Here is a 25,654-nt window from a genome sequence, read left to right as displayed (position 1 = left end):
ATCTAGTTTATGGTAATTTGTTATGAAGCAATAAATAACAGATATACACCCCAGACACATTACATTGATTTTTTTTCTTTGTTCGTGTCAACTTCCCAGCCCCAAATTTGAAGTAGCCCAAAATCCTACACATCTTTCTATGTTCTAGTCATTTACTATCTCCCAGTGAGGCCTTCAATAATCCTTCCAACTCACATACTCCTTACTTTGAATCCACAAACTTTCTTTTTTGAACTCTTCGGCTATTTTTCCTTGTTTTAGCAACACTTAAATGTAATGTATTTATATATTTAGTGCCAAGAAAACAGTAAGCTGAATAAACTGAATAAAACACAAAACTGTTCCTACCTGATTGAGATTAAGATTATTTTCAATACTCAGGGGAATCAGATGAGGCAATACTTTTCCAGCCAACTGCTCTTTGGTGATTCCCAACTTCTTATGTGTAAAAGTACATTTGTAAATACCTGATAGAAAAGAATGAGACAAATTTTATAGTTCAATACCACAAATTAATAGACATTACCATATCTACATGAAATCTCTTGATAATTAATATAATTACAAATTTTTCCTTGTCAGCACCTAGAATGAGGATGTTCTTACATATGGATCAGAATGATTTCAGTTTTATCACCAGCTTAGATTTAAATATCATGACATATTTATCCTGAATTCTTTTGGCTTAAGAGCACATTTGTTAGCATAACATTAAAAGCCTTACCACAGTGCAGCAGCAAGGTTACAGAATGACCCTCTATCCTGAAAACATCTGAATATATAGTTCAGACTTCCCATTCAAATTTGAGACACCTGTTTCACAAGTGTGTGAGTATAGGTCCTACACCTTTATTCATTCTTTAATCAGACTTAACATGTTTGAAACTTTAATAATTTAATTCAACTCCACACAATCCTTCCCTATAGTCTCACCTATTTACTCAAACTTCAAGACCCTGCTTATTACACCTATTCCACAAAGCCTTCATTTGGTAAACTAAGCACATTTGTTTCTCATTCTCTGAATGCTTTTGTTGTGTTTTGTATATAACCCATAGCCTTAGAACACACCATATCCTATCATTTTGCTGTTAATGTACACTTCACTTAAATACTCAAAGAGTAACTTTACTTAACACCTACTAAATGTTTATTCGCTAGGCACTTAATTGCTATGCTCATTACTCTTCCCTTCCCATTTTCTCACTGAATTCTCATAAGACTCCCATAATGATGCATTTTCATCCTCATTTGTTAGATGAAGCAACTTTTCCAAAGTCATTCCAAGAACTGACACAGCCAGGATTGGAGCTAGGGCTTTTTCCACTATGTCAAACTCCTTCTCAAGAAGACTAATTTCATTGAACCCAAAAGTTTCATACCACATCCCATGCTTACAGAGGTCCACAATAAATTATTTGCTGACCATTCCTACAAATATTTACTGAGAGCTTTCTATAGACCAGGCACTACAGTAGGTGTTAAAAATATACAGCTGAGTAATTTGGTTTTTCTTCAAAATTAACAGACTTTAAAATTAGTAAAAAGTAAACTTGTTAATGTTTTTGTGCTTCTACAATTATGTCTGTTTCCATGAGTATAGCAGAACCTCAGAATTTCCAGACTGGACTGTCAAAGCTTTAACTAATAATAATTTCAGAGTTTCTTGACAGAGTAATTTGTAATTATGCTGATAGAATGTGCTGTAAGGCTAATATGCTTCATAAGCACATCACTTAATAGTGAAACATACTTGTTAAGATTTGGACATATATAAATTAAGAACCAGCTCTACCACTTATCAGTTGTGTTATCTTGGATAACTTACTTAAACTCTGGGCCTCAATTTCCTTACTGTAAAACAGAAATAACAGTACCTATCTCACTGGAATTTGGAGAGGACAAAATGAGATAATGCAGCAAAAATACTCAGCATAGTGCCTTTTACAAACTGAGTACCAAATAACCATCAAGTATTACTATTACGACTGGTATCAGCATTTCAAGCAGCTTTTTTTGCCTCTCTTATTTGGAATCATTTTACAGAGAAAACTACATGTGATCACGATATTTGTGAAGCTAGGATTCCCAAATGTCTAATTCTTTTGTAAATGTCAAGGAAGACTACAGTTTTTGCTAAAATTAACACAAAGAAAAGTTATATCATGGTATTTATCCCACCATTCCTCAATTACTAAATGCTATATACTTGAAAAAAGGATACAAAGGTTTTGTAATTTGGAAGATTCATTTGCATGACTATAAAATAATAAAGCTGCATCAAATGACATTAAGTTTTCAGCTACCTAAAATTCCCATGAGGACTGCAGGTTCCTTGGATGGAATCTGTTGCAAGAAGGGCAGGATATCATCAAGTACAAACCACTTATCCAAGTATTCCAAAATCTTTCCTAAGCACACTAATGAATTTACACGAACCTATTAAAAGAGGTAAATTGCATTAGTCATTTAAAGTTTTTGCAATCTAGAACAAAATGTTTAACTACAAATTTAATCTTCATATAGATATGTTAAAATCTCAAGAATAAAAGTAGGTTTAAAAGCTCTCATCCCTTAATAATGTAGGAAATCCATGTATTTACTAATTCCCCTGGACTTGTTTCAGAAAGAATTCATGATTGCTTTACCAGGACACTAGTTAGCTAAAGGTAAGGAATGACTTCAATTTGTATCCTTCTAAATGAAGTGATTAGGATTTGAGAAGCTTTGCTATATATATGTTTACTAACAATATTTCTTTGGGGACATCTGATTTATAAAAGGGACTACATTCTCCTATCAAATGAGAGGATTTTACTAGGCTTCCAATACTTTTCTCTTCCTCAGGCTTAATTCATTCTTAAATTAAATATTTCAGCAACATGTGAAAACTATCTATATTTTACCCGACAAAAAGTTTCCTATTTCTAAATATATTCTTTAACACAGATACTAAAACCTGATACTTAGGAGTGCTTTTATCAAAATTTTATCTATATTTGCTTGACAATTTTGATAAATATTTCACACCCTATTTTTTTAGCTTGAATATGTTAAGATAGAATATGTTCAGAAAAAAGGCAAATCAAAAAAATACAGCACACTGTTAAATACAAAAAACTGGTGGTTGCCAAAGGGGAGGTGGGTAGGGGGCTAGGTGAAATAAAGGAGATTAAGAGTATACTTATTGTGATGAGCACTGAGGAGGGTACAGAATTGTTCAATTATTGTATTATACGTCTGAAACTAATATAACACTGTACGTTAATTATATTTCAATTTTTTAAGAAAGAATACTTTGAGTCAGGGTCCTATCAATAGAACTGCAGTTTCAAAAAAAAAAAAACCTAAGCAAAGCAGAAATAATTTAGTTGGTTAAAAAAAGCATCATATTTCTACAAGAAGGATGGAAAAAAGTTCTCTGAAAAATAAGGTATAATTGTTTTCTGAAATTCAAACATAAGGAATATTACAAACTCAAAAAGATATCTAATTAATATGCTCTTAGAATCAGTGCTATAAAAGGAATTGCTACATTTTTATAAGTGTGTGTATGTGTGTCGAGAGATGCTAGAAATACTAGTTTAATTTTTTTATTTTTAATATAAAATACTAGTCATATAAGTCATGAAGAAATAGAACTCTTGGAGCATTTTACCTACCTCTATGTAGAATTTATTTTTCTTTATTTTCAGGAAACAGTATTAAAATACAATTCTAACTCACAACTCATGTTTCACTAATTTCCCAGTTAGAATTTTTTAACCTTAGAGGTCCATGTCTATAAATGCAATTCAGAATTCACATTTGCCCCTCTGAAGATAGGAACACTGTATGTGGTATATAAAATGCAAATCCATTCCAGAATTACTGTTCTAAACACATTCATTATAACTCTTTGTAATCATGTCTTTAATGGCTCAGTTGGCATCTTAAAGAGAGATATAAACATCCCCAGGCATTAATACACATCATTTAAGTATCAGTGCTTCCCACCTCACTCTGCATAAATACTTAGAACTGAACTAGAACATGTACTTTGACAAAATGTATGCTAAAATAAATTTATGCTGCCATAAATACAGTGTGACTTATATTTTTATTTTTTTTTCTGAAGATTTTATTTTTTATTTGACTTTAAGTAATCTCTACACCCAAACTGGGGCTTGAACTTACAACTCCAAGATCAAGAGTCACATGTTCTATGACCAAGCCAGCAGGTGCCTGCAGATTTTTAAAGGGCATTCTGAAAATGAAATTTTTAGCTGTATACTACCATCTATTTTGAAAATTCAATCATAAAATTTAGAAAATTTCAAGGAAAAGAACTGGATTTCAAATCTTTTTAATATTTATGAAAAGACTCTGAGGGGTACATTAACTTGCCCAATGGCACAGGACGGTTAGTAGTAGAGTCAGAATATGAACTTGGGTTTCTTGACTTCATTTCATACTTGTTCATTTTGGTAAACAATGATATTTTTTCCTATTTTGGTGTTGTTTCCATCTCAGAGCTTTTATACCAAAACAAACAAACAAACAAACAAACAAAAAAACCCATGACTAAAATGGATTGGATCGCTATAAGGTAAAATCATGTCATTTAAATTGCTTTTGCCTTAAGCAAAAGCTTAAGCTACAAATGCTTATATTTATTTAAATTTACATTTCACCTAATAAGATGGAAGAGGTCTCCAAAGAACTATATTTACAAAATGCAAACTTAATAACATGACCATTATCAAACATCAATATAAAGAACTGATCAGATGAATGAAGGACATTTTTTCCTCTTTTCTAAAGCTACTGTTTGAAGAGAATATTCAATGTCACTTCTATAAAGAATTATCTGTGGGATAAATTCTTATGATCTACTGTTGGAGAAAAGGTTGGGAATATATATTTCTCCCAGTATGAGATAATGAGAACTGATATTTACTGCTATTTACTAGTTCCTTGACTACCAACTGTTAAGTGTTAAAATTCTGTATTCAAAGGAATCAGCTGCTAGATTTTTGAGTACTATTTCTCCCCACTTGTGTTCTTATTAATGTATTATTTTACTGTACCCTTATTTTTTTAAAAGTAGGCAAGTAAGTGGTAGATACAAAAATATAGATAACTAAAAGTAAAGGCAGTTTATAAAAGGAAGCTGTTCAAAAAGTTTTTAGGCTTATACACCAAGTTAAACTCTCATGATTATTTTAAAACTACAACAAAATAAATTGTGAATTAAAGCAGAAAAGTATTAAGAAAGAAAAATTACTCAAATTTTCTACTGAAGCACTCAAAGAGGATGGGAGTAAGGTCAGGGATGTAATACTGCAAAATTATGTATCAGGGAAAACTACAGCTATTGATCACTTTTATAGCACTATATACAGGTTACCTATAGCCAAGATGAAATATACGAACAAACTATAAAAGGGTTAACAATAAGAAAATAATTTAAAACAATGAGAAGTTAAAGAAAAGCAAAAATTAATATGCAATTACTTACAGCAAGGGAAGATGTTTGTAGACATGCATTTTTAATTCTTGGTATCAAAGCATTTTTCATGGATGGGTAGTCTATAAGATTTGCAAAGGTTGGAATGATGTTTAAACAGAGTTCCTATTAAGAAAATACACTGATTCAATCTTAGGGAAAGATTCTCTTCACCTTTTCTCCCACATATTAAAAAACATTTTGCATTTGCATGGCTAATTTGTCACACAGTTTGAAATAAACTTTTATGTATATCATTTGCTCATTTCAACAACTATTTGAAAGAAGAAGAGTTATCACTAGTTTTCAATTTTACACATGAGGAAACAGACCCAAAAGACCTTCCTCAAAATCATGCAAGGTCATACAACCTAGCATATAGTAACAACATTCCTTGGTCTCATACCTAATTTCTTTCCCTGACAACACAATTCATCATTTATTATTTAAGAATGGGAACACCTAAGTTTTGCTATCTTTAACAATGAGGGAAAATCAAGTACAAAGTGACACACAATTATTCATTTTAAATAAGGGATTTCTTAGCTGTTACATATATCCTTATGACAGAATATAATACAAATATTTTCTTTAATATATTTTAAAAGTTTGTTTAATAATACCGGGGAGAAAATGCAATAAGACACTATTATATAATCCCAATTTTTAAAATGTGTAGGTACATATATCTGTCTATAGGCTTAGGGAAAAAGATATAAGGATATATCCGGAAATGTTAACTCTGGGTATCTCTGAAAAAGGATTTTAATTTTCTTTATATTTTTAAGTACTTCCAAATTCTGAAACTTAAGCCAGTATAACTCATAGAAACAGGAAAAAGTTTAAAACACTGTTAACTAATGTTGGCCATAATGTAAATGACTGTAACTGGGACTCTGAATGAGGCTAACAGAGGAAAATGGGAGATGACTAAGGAAAAGGGAACTAAATGAGTTAAGGAAAAGAACAAGAAATGGCTTGATAACTAACTGGCTGAAGAACATATATCTCAGATACCTTATAAGGGCAGAATGATCCTTGTAGCAAAGCATAGAAGGGATTATTGAAGAAAATGGAGGCATAAATATGTATCAGGGAAATAGTTAAACAATATTTGGTATACTTAAAGACATTAATTTGTAGTTAGAAGATAGAAATGAATTAACCACTAAGAATCTGTTATCAAAATAATGGCCACCTGTTTTATTTGCTTTATTCCCAGATTTCCAAAAGGCAGATATGAATTATATGTTTATTTCCACTCAGAACTATAACAAATAAGTGGGTGACATAACTCGAGGATAAAAAGTACATGCTACATTCAAGGGGACATTTTCCACAGATGAGAGAGAATAGGCAAGGGTGAGCAGTTCGCGAGACACTGCTCCTGTTACCAGAGGGTGCCTCCATAGGGAAGGTCAGCATTTAATTCAAGAGAGTGAGCATGTACATGCATTGTGCTGTATAACCCAGCAGAAGGTTACAAAGTAGGTTAAATTATGTCTAAATCATACAGCTAAAGGAAAGGATGAAGAGCTCTTTCCCAAAGAGGAAATAGGATTAAGAACCTAAGAACAGGACACTGAAACAAACTTGTTATTAGCTCATTCTCAGGAACTTCTACCTCTTAGTTTATACTTTATAACTGGTCATGGAGATGGGAGAATAAACATAGCTTCTATGTTTAATTTTAAAGGTAAAAATTTTTTAAATTGGTTCACAAACATATTTTTATTCATGCCTCTAAGCATCCTAAGTTTAATAAACCATCTTCTACTTTCCCAAGTGTTTTTCTAAACTCTTTAGCCTCTTAAATATTTCTAATCAAACTTCACTTTAAAAATGCCAGTCCAAAATGAATTTCAGAAGTTACCTTCCAGCCTTCTACTTGCATGAAATTTGAAAAGATTTTTGTTTCTTGCTCTTGTTCTAGTATTCTCCCAAAGCTTAGTCTTTTAACTTTATCAGACTCTACCAAGCAATGCTGATACTAATTAACTGGACTGGTGACTAAAGACTTATATTGAATGATACAAGAAATGCTGGTTTGTAAAATTCAGCGAAGTTGCACAGGTCAATCTGGATTAAATATTAACTATTTCAATAAATACTTATTGGCTGATACTTATTAGCTAAATGAACCCCCTTAGGAAAAAAAATGGGCTTTCATGTCACTCAACCTCTTCTCTCCTTCCTAATCTCAGTGACTATAAAACCAGGTTGGCTACACAGGACCTGTAGGAATGTTTTAAGAAGCTATAATTCATAACTCCTTTGGAAAGGGCTAAAAAGTAGAAATAAGTACACCGTCCCCAATCATCCCATGTCATTTGGACAAAGGCAGCATATCCTCACCTTTAAGAAGGTATGACCTTGTAAGGACAAAATTTAACAATAATTTCACAACTTTGAATAAACAAAAGAACTTAGATAAAGACTAAAATGAGCCAAAAAAGTGACCTTATATATGTGGTATTAGGTTCACATCACTCATTTTTAACTAATCTCTACATCCAATGTGGGGCTCAAGACTCACAACCCTGCGATCCAGTCACATGCTCTACTGACTGAGCCAGCCAGGCGCCCCCAATATTAGGTTCACATTAGGAAAAAGAAGGTTTTGGTCAATAACTTTTAAAAATTAAAATTCTAGGGATGCTTGGGTGGCTCAGTCGGTTAATGTTCTGCCTTTGGCTCAGGTCATGATCCCAGGGTCCTGGGATTGAGTTCCGCACCAGGCTCCTTGTTCAGCGGGGAGCCTCCTTCTCCCTCTGCCTGTCACTCCCCCTGCTTGTGCTCTCTCTCTCTGCCAAATAAATAAAATCTTTTTAAAAAATTAAAATTCTGTTTTTCTTTACTAGAATTTCTATACTGGCAAAGAAACTTTAAATATAAAACCATTAAGCAGTGAGATGATCTTAACATAAGTACTTATTTTCCAAAGTAAAAAATCAAAAAATTAATTACACTTTTAACAATGATCCAAAATTTTTTTCTAGACAGCACTATAGAGCCAAACTTTTAATAGCAAAACTAAAGAACTGAAAGTTTGGCAAAATACACGATGTTTTAACATCACCTTTGTGACACACAAGCATGAGTATAAATGCATTAGGAATGGTCACACTAAATTACTGTCTGGTTTTCTATCTACTTGCTATACAAATTAACTTCAGTATAGAAGGAACACTTAGAAGATTGAGTTATCAAGCATGAAAGAAAATTATGAGTACGGGAGTACCTACTTAATGTTTTCATAAGAAAAAGGCACATGTATCTTTGACATATTCATTCCTATGTTAGTTACTCATTCAGGAAGAAGTTATACTGATCCAAACTACCATAACTCAAATGTTCCAGGATAGAACATTTTTCATAAATAAAAGTAATGAGTAATTACACTTCATTAATACAGGTATTTGTCAACTGATGCTTTAAATTAGTTGGGATTAGATACATTTTAGTAATAGTATACAATCCAATTCAATGGATTAATATATATCACTATTGAGTTTTTATAGAAAAGATTTTATAACTCAAACCCAAAATGTACTTCTTTCTTTTGCTTTAAAAATAAAAATAAATCAAAGACATTATTAAAGAAAAAAAATCAAATATTATACCTGGATCTGAATGGAAGGAGCCTCTAGCGCTCTGTAAACCATTGGTAGGACACTGTTTTTTATCTCATCAGGAGGAGTTTTGGTTAGTAGCAAATCCATTTTTTGTAAGAAAATTAACAAAATCTGTGTAAGAAAGGGGAGAACAATGTATTAAAGTCTAGAATCTTTGTAAGATTTCACATATGACAAAATTTAAAGTACCTTCACAAGAGTAAGTTCTATATTTTGACACTCACCATGTTGCTAGCCTGAAGGCATGGAAGACAAAAACATACAAATCAAGTTCCTTACATTTCCAGAAGCACAATATTTAGTATCTGTTCTCAGTTTAAATATTTAAATGAAGGCTAATTTCCTAACTCTCACACATCTTCAGTAATGCAACACTCACCCATAACTACCACTATCTGGAATCGACTGAATTGGAAAGAAAAAAAAAAGCCTGAGAACAGCAAAGTCAGATATTCCAAAGTAGTAAATTCACTTGGCTTCTAAGTTTTAGAAGAAAACGTACAGAAATGGAAGGGACTCCGTTCCCCTATGATCCTTTGTTATGTTTCTTAAATTCCACACAAGTGAAACCATATGATAATTCTTTCTCTGAATTACTTATTTCACTTAGCATTATACCCTCCAGTTCCATCCACGTCATTGCAAATGGTAAGATTTCATCTTTTTGATGGCTGAATAGCATTCCACTGTGTGTGTGTGTGTGTGTGTGTGTGTGTGTGTGTGTGTGTATACACACACACCACATCTTAATCCATTCATCTGTCGATGGACATCTGGGCTCTTTCCATAGTTTGGCTATTGTGGACATTGCTGCTATAAACATTGGGGTGCAGGTGTCCCTTTGGATTACTACATTTTTATCTTTGGGGTAAATACCCAATAGTGCAATTGCTGGGTCATAGGGTAGTTCTATTTTCAAGTTTTTGAGGGAACTCCATACTGTTTTCCAGAGTGGCTGCACCAGCTTGCATTCCCACCAACAGTATACGAGGGCTCCCCTTAGAAAGAAACATTTTCAATTGTCCCAGATCATTTGTTGTCTCACCTAGCTGCCACACATACCTACATTATAAGGAACAAACTGTCCCTTCTATTCATGCAGAATACTTAGTGAACATGTGGCTCTACCATTTTGCCTCCTAACATCTTGACCATGTTTAGGAAACCCTGTTTCAAAGCCTATAGTTCCCTCACCTACCCTTTCTTAGCCATAGGAACTCTTGGCTTATCACCACAGTTTTCCTTTTGTTCCCCTCCTTTCAAAGAAAGGACCACAAATAGCTTGCCATAAAACCATTAAGTAGTTGACGGTTTACTAAAAAGCTACTGCCAGATAGTGCCAGAAACATGTAATAATATTTACCGTGCCTAGAAATTTCATTTAATCTCAACAACCCTTTCTGTTTTAGAAATAAGCAGAGGCTTTAAGAGAGTAAAGACTTGTCCAAGTCATACTTCTAGTAAAGATGAAGACCAGATTCAAACCCAGGTGTGTAACCCTACTGCTCTTAAATCCAAGACTACCTAGAATCTGACAAGTAAATATTATAATAGAGTCTACATCAGGAAACTAATTACATTTTCAATTACAATACACACATATGTTACTTCCGTGATGCTGTAACCATTTCCCCTCTTCTGGTGAAACTATTTATTACCAGTAAAATAAAGAGAAACAACCAGCATAAACTTTCTACAAATTAAAGACCCTAAATAACAAAACAAACAAAAAGCAAATGGTTAAAGGTGCAGGAGAAAAAGAAATACTTTTCCCAAACCTGTAACTTTTAATAAGGCCAATAAGAATACACAGTATAACACATGGCAAATCTCATTACAATTTATTTTCTGAGATGGTAAGTTATGGAGAGCTATAGACATTTACTTGCAAAGTTTATAATTTTAGGAATGGTTCACTTCAAACATATGCAAAATAGCTTCTGACTAATGGAAAAGAAAGTCTCTTAAACTTACCTCAATTTTTTAAAAAGTCGCATATCCATTCCTTTTGTTTTCAATGATAGTCCTCATTGACTAACATCATTAAATAACAGCAGATCAATAGGAAAGAGTATCTATGCACATACCTGGATTGGCTCCTGCTGTTTAAAGACAGGGCCAAGTTCAGGTAGAATTAATTTGACATATTCTTCTTTGGTGCATTCTTCGGCAATCAGTAGAACATTGGGCAAAACAAAAGGTACCATATCAGGGTTTACAAATTCTGAAGTCAAACAAGGCAAAATTCTCTGCACAATGACACGCTGAAAGGCAAAAATGTTTTCATAAAACTAAATTTAATTTCAGATCTTTAGTATTAATATTGAAGTTAAAGTCTTAAATCTCCAATTTTCTTTGGGGAAGATGACCATATAATTTATGGTTGAAACTGGGACACTGTTGAGAGTAAAATGGGGTGCTCCTGCTAACTATGTCAGGACAAAAGAAATAACTTGGGAATGTTACAGATAAAGGGGGACATATGGTCACCATACCTTTAGGAAACATTCCCTCATTAGTCTTCACTAATATGTTTCTCTTCTTCATTACTTATGAGTCATACCACACAACTTAAACACTGTTCTGTATTGTTAATTGTTGTTTCATGCACGTTAACTCTATCTACACATACTCTAAGTCTTGAGAGCAAGAACAATATTTTATGTTTCCTTTTTTATCTCTATAGCATCCAAGTAAAGGGCTGGACAAACAGTGCATAATCAATGAGTATCTGACAGATTAAACACTGGAGATATTTTTGTAACCAAGAATCACCGGTTTTCAACCACTGACTTCCAAGGTATTCACCAACATTTTTTAGACTATATTACACTCATGATTTAATAAGCCAGAGAGGGGCGTTAAAGGAATTGGAGAGGCTAGTATCAATATAGATGTACCCCTTTAGCTGCTGGTGAGGCAATGATCTCCACAATGACAGCTTATGGACTTCTGACATTTAATGTCCCGGTGCTACCTTTGCATAGGTAATATTCTTCTGATTTTCTTACCTATCTAATTTATTAAATTATTTTTGGACCCTGCAAAAAAGGTTCACTAAACTTTTAGCTTCAGTATGCAGCCTTCTGTAGTCATTTATGCACCTATGACAAAAGTTACATTTATTTCTCTGGAAGAGTTATTATAGTAAATAAAAATCCTGACTATAATAAAAAACTGATCAACAACAAACCTTGGGCAGTTTTGGAAGAACTTTTGGCAGTCCTTTGAAAAATTGTGATTTCTGAAGATTATCTCTTTGGAATAAAGTATCAAAATACTGCAGTGTTACTGCACCAACATCATCAAAGAAGGGAATCTAAAAACAGGAAAATAAAATTATTTTGATAAATATTAAAGTACTTCTCATGCCTGAAACTGCCATAATATAGTGAAAAAAAATTCAGAAACATTTAGCAAAATGCAAAAGATCACTTAATAATTCTAATTATAAAAATCAAAATAAGGAAGTAATAACCAAAGTTCTTTGCAAGTTTAAATTTTCAGTCACTACCTATAAGTTGGCTGGGCAGTAACATTTTCTTTACCTAACTAGTAAATATTGAAAGATTAAGTAAAATATCTTGAAGGCATAATAAGTACCATTTATCTATTAAAATCCAAACTTACATGAGTAAATCAGAGGGCCATGAATTGTGTCCAGAATTTCTATACCTACATGACTGTTAAGACTCTAATTACTTGAAATCTTAATTTTATATCAGAGCAATTATATACATAAATTATTTAACTGTTTAAGATTAAAAGAAGTTGAATATTTAACACATTCAAGGATAGAGATGCTATTTGGGGACACTATCTGACTAAATCTTGCTTTAGAAGCACTTAACCTACTTTAACTCATTGTCCCTCCACCTAAGACAGGAATTCATGTGTACTCACCTTTGTCATTTGATCTGCATCTGGTCTTACAGTTGGAGTGACATTTAACAATAGTTTTACATGTTCACGGACTTCCTCGGGTATATTTGAAAGTGAACTAGATCCTAAACGACTCAACTATTTAAAAAAAGTGATAATATTAAATATAAATATAAAATATTCAAAAAGACAATGCATTTGTAGTCAACAGTCTATTTAAAAAACCTTTTTGAAATTTACTCAAAAATATATGTTACAGTGAACAAACTGCTAATTCTACTGTGGCAAGATAATTAAAACACTTATCTTCAATACCTGAAGTTGTTTCTAATACTGAAACAAATGCGCAGCATTTTAGATCATATTTCAGTATTCACTCTAGTAAATAAATGCCATGATTAAAGTTGTGGTAACAAACTTTAATCCTCATTATTTACAGAATTACTTTTGTTAAGTTGATTTTATGCAAACTTAAAATATGAGACATCATCTCATTTTAGAGAATTTTCTGAACACATTTTTTAAATCAAAGAAACATTTAATACTTTTAATGTAAGCAATTATTTATATATAAGGCAAATTACCTGATCCAACTGCCTACTAAAACTCTTGTAAATATCTTGCTTGTTAACTTCAAATATGGGTTTGCCTTTATTAAATACAGCATACATGACAGTTCCTAGTGAGTACATATCACTGGCTGTTTCACAGCTCACAGAAAGTATGTATTCAGGAGCCAAATACTCAGGATTAGGAAGACACAATGATGGTAAATTTGGGTCCCATTCTTTACAAGGAAACTTAGGCTATAAGAAGACAGAAAAGAGATTATACAGATGAAATATTTCAAATCAAAGCAAAAAACACTACCAAGCAGTAGTAACCTAGTTTTAAATCATACTCAGTCATGCAAGTAAAAATATCACTACCACCTGAAATTCCCAAATTCTCAAATCTGGAAAGGGCACTAAACAAACTGAGAGATATGAATAAGAACTCCTGCAAACTGGGTGCCTGGGTGGCTCAGTCAGTTGAGCGTCTGACTCCTGATTTCGGCTCAGGTCATGATCTCAGGGTCCTGAGATCAAGCCCCATGACGGGCTCTGTGATTCTCTCCCTCTGCCTCTGCCCTTGGCCCCCTGCTCACTCACTCTCTCTCAAAATAAATAAATAAAATATTAAAAGAAAAAAAAAGAATTCTTGCAACCTTCAGATTATCGGAGCTCTCTTCCAGAAGACAAATTATCACTGTAAAATGCAATATGAATATGAAAAGGTATAGCCTATGTTCTATGATACATAGGTTTCAAGTTTATATGGACTCAAGATTATTTGAAACCTTGTTCTTTCACTAACTAGCTGTGTGATTTAGTTAATAAGCTCAAAAGGTTGTTGTAAGATTAAACAAATGTATGGGAAAAAATGGACCTAACACAGTGTCTGACCCATAGTATATACTCAACCAATACTAATTCTTTCTGCTTCCCTTAAAAGTATTTACTTAAATTACAAATATATCTTAGGTCAAATCATGGTGCCTTTAACAACTATATATATATATACATGTATGTATATTAAAAACTTGAAATATTGCAGTATTTTCCTAAGTATAAATAGGCATATATCATAATCACTACGTAACAGGTACTTTGGAACCAAAGAGAATAGGTTCAAATCCTGCCTCTACCACTTAACCACCTGCCTAAACTTAGGTACATTATTTTATTCTATCAGCCTAACTTACCCATCTGTATCATTCCCATATCTCACAGATTGTGGTGAGGATTAAATAAGTAAATACGTTAAAATGTGCTTTGTTAGAAAAGTACTTCAATAAATGTTAGCTCTTATTATCACTGCTACTGTGTTATCATGCTCCCTAAAGAAGATTCTGTGGTCCAATGTTGGGAAAACACTGCTAGAGATTCACAATGTTTGTTAGTGTATTTGATAACCTGAGGAAAAAAGCCTACTTAACCCAATAGTTCTCAAATTTGTTTAACTCTAGCATCCTTTACTCAAGTAACACTACTGTGGAATTAACAAGCTGAAGAATACTTTCAGGTAAAATGAACATTAGAAATTTTCTATAAAGTTGTACATTTAAACATACATTGTACCACATAACCTATTTCTACACATTTATCAGACTTGCAAAATCTCTAGTCCATTCCAGATGCATCACAAATTTCCACAGCTTTAAAAATATTACAAGACTGGGACACCTGGCTGGCTCAGTCAATAGAGCACACAACTCTTGATCTCAGGGTTGTGAGTTCAAGCCCCACGCTGGCTGTAGATTACTTAAAATCTTATAAAAAAAAAAAAATTACAAGTCCTAAAACCTTCATTACCTCTTGTTCAGAAGGATTGGTTGATGCTACACAAAAATCAAAGCCCATTATTTTCCAGGCTCCACTTTTATTCAAAATTATATTTTCAGGTGTAATATTTCCATGGACCATTTTCACACTGCTATGCAAAAATGACAATCCTTCAGAAACCTGTAAATGGGGGGGGGGAGAGATACTTTTACATTAAATAAAACTCCTTTCAATTATAATAATAAAATGTCTCTTGAAAATCGTCATTGCTGCTTCTCCCAATAAAAGATTTTTTTACATGTCAGGGAATAATTAAATTTCTTATAAATGCAAAAGAGTAGATATTCTCAGTTGCCACAATGATCTAAGCATTAGTGGGAAAAATCCAGTTATAAAACCAGAATACAACTCTTCATTAAATGTCCTTTCCATATGCATATGAGCAAAGTCAAAGATAATTTAAAACCACTTTTCCATCCAAATTTATTGTTTCCGTGTTTGAAATGTGAAGGAATATTCAGTTCCCGAGTTACAGATAGTAAATATCAAGGGACTCCTTGTCAATTTGATTCTAATTCTTAATATTTTAATATATTTACACTTCATATTGAAATTCAGTTTTTCTGAATCGTATTTTGCTCAGTTTTCATATATTAATTGATGTTCACTCATTCTCAAATTGGATTAGTATTTGGTAATTTTGACATGTTTGCTTGAGACTACCATGGAATTTGTTAACCAAAAATGAAGACTGATTTCTGTTTCCAGGAGTAGACTTTGGCAAACTAACACTCCCTGACTTCCAGGACACCACTCTCCCAGGCTTTCCCCCAATTCCACTGATTCATTGCTTTTCAGTCTATTTATTCTGCTGGTTCCTCCTCAGTACCCCAACCTCAGTGTTTGGAGAGCTGAAGTTTCCATCTACTCTTTCTCAGTGTTCTCACGACTTTCAATATCATCCAGAGGTTGACTGCTCCCAAATTATCTCCAGGCTGGGCCTCTATTCTAAAGTCAAGACTTGATTATCTGACTGCCTTCTTGACTTCTCTCCCCTTGAATGTTTTATAAGCATCTCATTCTTAGAAGAATCAAAAACTGAGCTTCCCCTACAATTCAGTTCTCTCCTCCTATGGTCTTTTCCCCATATCCATTAATGGCCACTTCACTTTTCCATTTTTCAAAAACCTTTGAGTTATTCTGCACTACTCTATTTTTCTTATATAACAAAGCCATCTACAAATTCCAATACCTTCACCATCAAAATATATTTTGACCCTGTCTTACCAGCTTCCCTACCCTGGACCATTATCATCTCTGGCCTGTACTACTATAACAGCCATCTACTTCACTTCGTTTCTGCTCATACCCTTCTACAGAATTTAATTCTCAATAAACAGCTATCAGATCATGTCACTTTCCTGCTCAAAGCCTTCCAAAGGCCTTTGCTTCCTCTCAGAGTAAACTTCAAAGTATTTTTCTGGCTTTTAGGGAGTAACATGACTTAGCCACTCATTAACTCCCTGACCTTTTCTCCTACTGCTCATCTTATTAACTCTTTCTACCACTCCAGGTATTTCACTATTCCTTGAACAAGTCATGCATGAATTGTTTCAGGGACTTTGCACCCTCTGTTCTTTCTGCCTAGACCATTCTTTCCCTAGGTATCTATATGGTTCGCTTCTTTGCTTTTTTTCAGATATTTACTCAAATGTCCAATTTTCAGTTACAGATTTCCTGACTACCCCAATTCAAAAGTACAACCTTTTCCTCCCCATCCAAACTACTCTCTCTTCCCCCTTCCCTTATTTTCTCCACATGCATTTATCATGATCTAATGTACTATATATTTACTTATTTTATTGTCCTTCTTCCCCCATGAGAATATAAATTCTAAAAGGCAGGAATTTGTGTCCATTTTTTCCCCTGGCATATCTTCAGCACCCAGAACTGTGCCAGAAATATAGCTATCCAATAAATATACACTTAATGAATGGATATGAGAATGAATTCTCTTAAAAAAAAAAAATCCCTCACAGTTTCAACATCAAGTTAAGTCAACAGTAAAGAATGTAAAGAGTACTATTTTAGAAAATATCTGGATTCCTGTCCCAACTTCACTAATTACTAGCCTCGCAACTTTGAGCAAGTCACTGAACCTCTCTAGGTCCCAGCTGGTAAACGATGGTATATTAACCTCTTAATAAATGTGGGAAATCATATTAGATTCCACCCACTCCCAATCCCATCCCCATAGTCAGTCAAAAGGGCCTATTCTAACCACCTAACTTCATTCATCCCTCTAATACTCCCTGTGATTTTTGAGCAAGACTTTTTAAATACCATTAACTATTTTTACATGCAGGCACTATGCTAAGTACTTAAAATTTACACATTGAAAATAACCCTACATAGTAGTGATTATTTCTCATACATTTTCCCTATGCCCAAGCTCCACTCTTCTAGAATGACACTTCTAAAATGCACATCAGACCAGGTCATTTACTCTACATAAAAAATCCTCCAGTGTTCTTTCTCTATCTTTCCAGTTTCATTTTTCACCACTCCTTGAGATGCAATCTGCTACTTCTAACTGCCTGAATATTTATCCTCAGCGACTAATATAAATAAGCATTTAGGGGCTTAATATTTCTCAAATGAATGTTCTCCAGGTCTAACACATTGGAACCCATGAAATTCATGTAAGATTTGCATTTTAAAAAATGCTTATTCCTCAAATATAATTCATAAAATATACAAAGTTTTTCAAGTCTAGAAAGGTGAAATGATTTTTGACAAAGGTACCAAGACCGTTCAATGGGGAAAGGATAGAAGTTTCAACAAAGGATACTGAGAAAATTGGATATCCACAGGCAAAACAATGAGGTTAGAGACCCTTATCTTAAACCATATGTAAAAATCAACTCAAATCAAAGGCCTAAACATAAGACTAAAACTATGTAACTCTTAGGAGAAAACATAGAGGAAATCTTCACAACACTGGATTCGGCAAAGACTTTTTAGATATGACACCAAAGGCACAGGCAACAAAAGAATAAATTGGATATATCAAAATAAAAACTTCTATGCATCAAAAGACAAAATCAACAGAGTGAAAAGGCAACCCACAGAATAGGAAAAAATATTTGCCAATCATATATCTGATTATATACTGAGGTTAATATCTGGAATATATAATGAACACTTACAATTCAACAACAACAAAACAAACAACCTGATTAAAAAAGGGGCAAAGGACTTGCATAGGTATTTCTCCAAAGAAGATATACAAATGGATAATAAGTACATGAAAAGATGCTTAAATTCACTAACTCCTAAAAAAAATGCAAATCAAAACCACAACGATCTACCACCTCACTCCGATTAGGACAGCCACTATCAAAAACTAGAAAATAATAAATGTTGGTGAGGACATGAAGAAATTAGAACTCTGTGCTGCATTACTGGTAGAAATATAAAATGGGACAGCCAATATGGAAAAAAGTACACTAGTTCCTCAAAAAATAAAAAAAAATAGAATTACTATATGATCTAGCAATTCCACTTCTGGGTACATCCCCAAAACAACTAAAGGCAGGATCTTGAAGAGAAACTTCTACACCCATGTTTAGAGCAGTATTACTCACAACAGCCAAGATGTGGAAGCAACCCCGGTGTCCATAGACAAATGAATAAATATAATGTGGCAAATACATACAATGGATTATTCAGCTCTAAAAAGAAAGGAAATTCTGACACATGCTACAACATGGATAAACCTCAAGAACATCATACTAAGTGAAATAAAGCACAAAAGGAAAAATAATACATGATTCCACTTACATGAGGCACCAAAAGTAGAATGGCTGCTAGGGGCTGGGGAGTGGTAGGGATGGGTATGGAGAGTTATTATTTAGTGGATACAGCTCCAGTTTTGCAAGGTGAAAAGAGTTCTGGAGATGGATGGTGGATAAGGTTGCACAACAATATAAATGTACTTAATGCCCCTGAACTGTACACTTAAAAATGGTTAAGATGGTAAATTTTATGTTATGTGTATTTTACCACAATTAAAAATATATATACTGTTAAGAGAATAAGATAAGCCAGACACTAGGAGAAAATATTTGTAAATCATGTGTCTGACAAAGGATTTATGTCAACAGTATACAAAGACATCTCAAAATTCAATAATAAAAAACAACCCATTCAAAAAATGGGCAAAAGAGCTGAACAGATATTTTACCAAAAAATATTCAAGTGTATGAAAAGGTGTTCATCATTTTTCATCAGGGAAATGCAAATTAAAACTCCAACAAAATAACACTGCATAGCAATTAGAATAGCTAAAATTAAAAAGACCAACCATACCAACTTTTGGCAAATATGTGGAAAAAATGAAACTCTCATACATTGCAACAGGAATATAAAATGGCATGACCACTTTAGAAAAGTTTGTAGTTCCCAAAGAGCCAAAATATATACATGCCATTTGATCTAGCCATTCCACTACTAGGTATTTAACCAAGAGAAATTAAAGCATATGTACATACAAAAACTTGTGTATGACTGTTCATGGCAGCTGTATTTGCAATAACCAAAAACTAGAAACACCCCAAATGATCATCAACAGATTATGGATAAACAAATTATGGTATATCCAAAAAAATGAACTACTACTCAGCAATAAAAAGAGTATTGATACACTCAATATGGATGAATCTCAAAAGAATTAAGTGAAAGAAGTAGACAGAAAAATACATACTTAGGATTATAATTATAAAACTGTAGAAAATACAAACCAATTCACAGTGACAGAAAGCAGGTCAGTGGTTTTCTGGGACAAGAGACAGAAAGACAGAAAGCAAGAAGTAGGAGGGAAGGATTACAGTGGATATAAGAAAACTGGGGGGGGGGGTGGTCCATGAATATTTGCATTTTGCATTATTCTGATTATAGTGACGGTTTCACCGGTATACATGTCAAATTTATAAAACCATACAGTATTTTGAATATGTGAAGTTTATTGTATGTCAATTAGTAACTTAATAAAGCTGTTAAAAAATAATAAATAAGATGATCTCTGTCCCCAAGGAACTAAGAATCTACTGTATAAATGTACTCTATAGAGCTGAAGATATTTTGGTAGGCAGGGAAAGGAAAATCAGAAAAAGTGGACATATAAGAAAAGTCTAAAAAGATCTCTTGATACCTATTAAATAATTTCCTTAAAGATGTAATTTTTATTTTTTATTAAATACTTTAGTACTTCAACTTAATATTTTGTTTATGAAATGCATTCACAAGGTTAGCACTTAAAAAAATCAAAAGGGAGGGCGCCTGGGTGGCTCAGTTGGTTAAGCGACTGCCTTCGGCTCAGGTCATGATCCTGGAGTCCCGGGATCGAGTCCCACATCGGGCTCCCTGCTCAGCAGGGAGTCTGCTTCTCCCTCTGACCCTCCTCCTTCTCATGCTCTCTGTCTCTCATTCTCTCTCTCAAATAAATAAAATCTTTAAAAAAAAAAAAATCAAAAGGGAACCAACCCATTAACTAGTCAGTAAGTACCCTTCTACAAAGGTTACCAATGTTATGTTTCATAAATTTAAAATATAATTTAAACCTAACAATAAACTGTAGAAAAACTGAACATAGAAATAAATTTCAAATTACTGAGAGGATCCAAAGGTTTACATAAAGCAGTTGATATTGCTAAGAAGTTTTAAATAGCCAAAAACAATTTTGAAGGATAAAACTCTTTTCACGTGATGAATAAAAATACATACCTGAAGCAAACCATATTTAGTTTCTACATCATAAAGGTTATAATCCTTAATGTCTGGAGATACAGGGGAAGGTAGATTTTCCCAGTTACCTAAAACATTGGCTAAACTGGCAAAAACCGGTTCTGTACAAAATGCCAAGCAATCCCTGTTTTAAAAAAGAAAAAGAGTTATTTACCATCATTTTTTTCCCACATTATCAAAGTCAAATATACATAAAATATTAGTAGTCAACAAGAAGGTAGACTTAGATTTGCTTTCAGCATTAATAAAACATTTAAACCACCATTTTCAGAATACGCTCAAGGGAACCTGCAGATTTCCCAGACCCCTCTGAAGCAAGAGAAGTCAGAAAGAGGCACAGAGCATAGCTCCAGGTCCCCTGTAACTACTTCAATCAGGGCAGCTCTGATTTTACCTATTATATATATATAATTTTAAAAGGCATCACAATTTTTAAATTTTTAAGTTACTGCTCTATGTATAAGAATATTTAGAAATCTAGAAAATGTTAGATATTAACATTCAGTAGGCCTTATGGAGTAATCATAAAGAGCTCAGGCTTTGAAGACAAATACCCAACTTCAAGTCCCAGCATCCCTATTCCCTGACTAGGTGACCTGGACACCTCGGCTCTGAGCCTCACTTTGCCCATTTGTAAAATGGTGATAAAAAACAGCCTTGAAGGGTTACTGTGAAGATCAAAGGAGATAATGAATGTAAAGTACATAGCAGAGTCACTAGCAGGTAAACTTAATAAATCTTTACTACTGCTATTGTAATTACCAAGTGTTTGAGACTCAAGTCCTAACATTTTATGCCTTGGGCTTATTTAGGCTCTAGCAATGAAGAACTACATACAAGGTACTGTGGTAACAAAGCTAGACCAAGCCTCTGTACCTGGACTGTAACTGTTTAATGGCAAGTACACCTTTTGCTGTTCCATCTGTCCACTATACCTGTGTAAGTTTTCTTTCACCTTGAACCCATTTTTCTAATGAAAACATTTGCAGAAGCTTAATATACATGAAAGATTACGACAGAGCTGCTTAGGCTGAGGGAGAGAGTTATTACACCTGCTCAGTCATCAAAAAACATGCTACCTTGTTCTTTACTCTCTCACCATGCTCATAAACACAGTGGACACCAGGTTTCCTTTTGCTGAACTGTCCTGGAGGAAAACTGATCAAATACTCTCAAGTCTTTTCTCCAGTTTTCTATAATTCCCATGACTCACGTATCTGAGCTACTCCTATTTGTTTCCTCTCTGTCTTGACCCCAACATCATCCTTGGCCACATCAACATCCGTATGATTATTCCTCAAGCTGGAAGCCCTCTTATCTTTCATGAATATTCACTTCCATCATCATTATAGTCACATACCAGAAGGGCTATATCCTCTTCTCAAAAACCACTTCCCCAACCACAGCTATTTACCAGCCATTATCTCCTACCCCTTTACTACCTCCACAAAATCTAGCTCCCCAACACCTTTATTAACCAAATTCAAAGTATTCAGTCTTGACCATACATATTTGATTCCTTTCTTTCTCCCACCTATCACAATAAACTATCACCCAAATTACCCTTTACTGAGCAAACCCCTACTAACCCTGTAATAACCACTACAAGTTCCTTTTACTCTGTTGCTTATGTCATAAGCACCAGCAAAGAACAGAAAGCCCAAGTCTTTTTAAGTGTTAAGTCACATAGTATGCTTTAACCTTGCTCTTTTTTCCAACATTCAAGAACATTCTTTTATTGTCCTCTTCCTAGCTCCTCATTCCATGGCCCCCTTTACCCACCACTCACCTATTATACACTTTCTACTTAAAAAAAGCATAAAGTTCATCTAACATGAATGACCTCATTTCCCTAAACTTCACCATATTAGTGATTCAACTACCATCCCAAAATTTCCTTTCAGTTCCTCCTCTGGGACTTTATTCACATAATGAAGTCTTCTCTGCTGGGCTCCTATCTATTTTCTAGCTTCCAAACCACCATCCTACTACCGATATTATTAAAGATCAGTAACAACCTCTCACTAGTCAAATGTAATGAACTCTTCTCAGTCTTTATTTTCTTTTTCCTCAGTGGTGCTCAGTTTGAGTGTGTCCCTTCTCCCCTCCTTTAGCTTCCATGACCTTCAGCTGCCTGTTTTTCTCCCGCCATGTAACAATGATCGCTCCTTTCTTCTCCTGGCTCTTCTTTTCCCTCTACATTTCAAGTTCTGTCCTCAGTACTCTGCTCTTTCGACTCATGCTCTTGAAAAATTCTTTTTTTCATGGTTTTAATTACTGCCTACATGTTACCCTCAAAACATATCACCAACTCCGAGCTTTCACCTGGATGACTTTACTATAGCACATTTCTTTTGGATAATTCCAGTGTTATTTCTAATTATTAATTCATAAAAAACTGGAAGTCGTTTTTTCCTTCCCTAAAGTTGTCCTATTCCTATCAATTTTACAGTTTTACAGCTTAACAGTGAAGATGCCTTAAAGTAATCTTTGAATTGTCTCTCTTAATGATCACCAATAAATCCCCACTTCTATAATATTTAAATCACTATAAAAGAAGCTGCAGGGACAGCTTCTCCCCTCAAGAGTCTTGAAATGTAATGAGGAAATATAAGACACATTGATACCAGTTAAAATAACAAAGATGGGTGGGCATTCTGATAGGTGACATGGTAGACACTGATAGAAAACACTCCAGAGGAAACAGCATCGGTCAGAACACTCAGGACAAGTGTGGCAAACAAAACTTACCCACTTCAGGACAGAGAGTTCACAATAGTGAATGTTACGTAAGAGTCAACAACTATACTCTTCTTTTGGGTTTATTCATGAAAAGGAGAGCAATAAAAATATTATCATCATAAGAGATGGACATATTTCTGGGTAGGCACACCATGATACAGTGGAATAAAAAAAACGGACTGAGGAATCAAGGTGTCATAACTATGTGGCTTAAGTAATGTCTCTGATCCTCAGTTCTCCCATGTAACTGTGAGAACTGAATGAGTTAAACAAATGTAAAGCATTTAATACAGTTTTCATGGTAAATATTAGGTTTTTTTCTTTTAGGTTGAAAGAAAGTAACTCGTGCTCTTGGCAGAGAGGGATAAGTGACAGGGGGTTACTGAAGATTCCAAAGTAATAATTATACAGAAATCCAATACATAAAAAGATAAAAGTAAAAGTGTCCTGGCTGAAGGGAAATTGGAAACCTAGAACTCTGCCAGCACTGTTTGTTCACCTATCTGTTCTTCCCCTATCCTTAAAATTCTAGAGTCCACAGAACACAAATGACAAACCATTTCGTTAAGATCTTCTGAACTAAGAGAGACGAATAGTCTGCTAGGTAGGAAGGAAGAAAGAAGGAAATTAGGGGTTACGAGTAATGCGAGAAAAGTTTATATAGCTAGGGTATCTAATGGACTAGTAAAAGCACCACAGGCTTGAGGATCCAGTTAAGATTACACAATATAAATATATAAATTTCATTTATATTCTCATTCTCAGCAACAGTTCCCAAGCTCATCCTTGAGAAAAATAAACGGTAGAGTAACTGCAGGTTATGGACTGATATGCTTAGCATATCAGGTTACATGTTTAGAAGAGTACCTGAAACACACATTTAAAAAGAGCCCACAAATACGTAATCAATGCAAAGGGTACAAAATATTCTAGCAAATAAACAAGGAGAGCTCCTTTCAGACATGGACTGTATGCTATACTTCTGTATCTTCCACTTTGACCACTGTAGTGCTGAGCATAGAGACTGATGGCACAGACTGATGGCAACTGTGAAGAAAACTTTTATTAATATTTCAAAAAGAGGCAAATACATAGAATATGCAAATAAATTTTACAGAAATAATAAATCCATAAGAACGCAACACTCAGTTTCTAAGAATTTTTCACTGACAGCATGCTCCACAGAATTTAAACATACAATTATTAACTATTTGTTCAACAAGTCATTTATGTAAGTTTTTATGAAAATTTACCTGGATTCTTCTAAAGGATGCTGGACAGTAAGAAGTCGAGGGTGCCGTAATCGAGTTAACTGCTGGACTCCTCGTTTTAGAGAATCAATGATTTGATCCTTTTCAAATTTTTGATATTTGTCAATCAGCTTTTTATCAAAGACAAAAACAGCCACTTCCTAATGAAAGAATTGTGCATCTAATTTTAATCAAGAATACACAAACGTAGTAAGATTTTATTCAAGTGTCACAACAGTCTACAAATAGAAATAACTAAAATCTAATGTCATGGAAATTATAGCACCATTGTAATACTTTTCTGATATCAAAAAGTTGTTTCCTTCATGATTAGCAAATCTAAATATTTTTAAAAGTATGAGACCTAGAACCCCATCTAAAGAGAACATAGGAAAATCTCCATCTTTGAACCCTGATACACACAAGGTGTATGTAATGTGCTGTACCCTATGTAGTTATCTCTTATTTAACCAGAATTCAAATAAAAGTTAAAATGTTTAAAAATTCAAAATATTATTCATAATGATA

At 33.8% G+C, this 25,654-nt stretch overlaps 1 protein-coding gene across 5 annotated transcripts in view; it reads right to left on the bottom strand.

The window, feature by feature from the left end:
• The window catches only part of SCYL2 (SCY1 like pseudokinase 2), a 60,885-nt gene that overhangs the window by 13,665 nt on the left and 21,566 nt on the right, over positions 1-25,654 (bottom strand). For all 5 annotated transcript variants that reach the window (XM_088025302.1, XM_028121605.2, XM_028121608.2 and 2 more), the window contains 11 exons: positions 25,130-25,287; positions 21,114-21,258; positions 15,360-15,509; positions 13,590-13,811; positions 13,027-13,143; positions 12,317-12,442; positions 11,211-11,387; positions 9,112-9,234; positions 5,501-5,614; positions 2,307-2,439; positions 349-467 (listed from right to left, as the gene is read on the bottom strand). In XM_088025302.1, coding sequence (XP_087881428.1) covers positions 349-467; positions 2,307-2,439; positions 5,501-5,614; positions 9,112-9,234; positions 11,211-11,387; positions 12,317-12,442; positions 13,027-13,143; positions 13,590-13,811; positions 15,360-15,509; positions 21,114-21,258; positions 25,130-25,287 — 1,584 coding nt within the window. The remainder of the gene's footprint in view (positions 1-348; positions 468-2,306; positions 2,440-5,500; positions 5,615-9,111; positions 9,235-11,210; positions 11,388-12,316; positions 12,443-13,026; positions 13,144-13,589; positions 13,812-15,359; positions 15,510-21,113; positions 21,259-25,129; positions 25,288-25,654) is intronic.

The sequence above is a fragment of the Eumetopias jubatus genome, unplaced genomic scaffold (genome assembly GCF_037043125.1).
Source record: "Eumetopias jubatus isolate StellerSeaLion01/CBP00866 unplaced genomic scaffold, mEumJub1_p1.0 scaffold_8, whole genome shotgun sequence".
Lineage (NCBI taxonomy): Eukaryota > Metazoa > Chordata > Mammalia > Carnivora > Otariidae > Eumetopias > Eumetopias jubatus.
The sequence above is the reverse complement of the archived record's forward strand: the minus strand, read 5'-3'. Positions and strand labels throughout refer to the sequence as shown.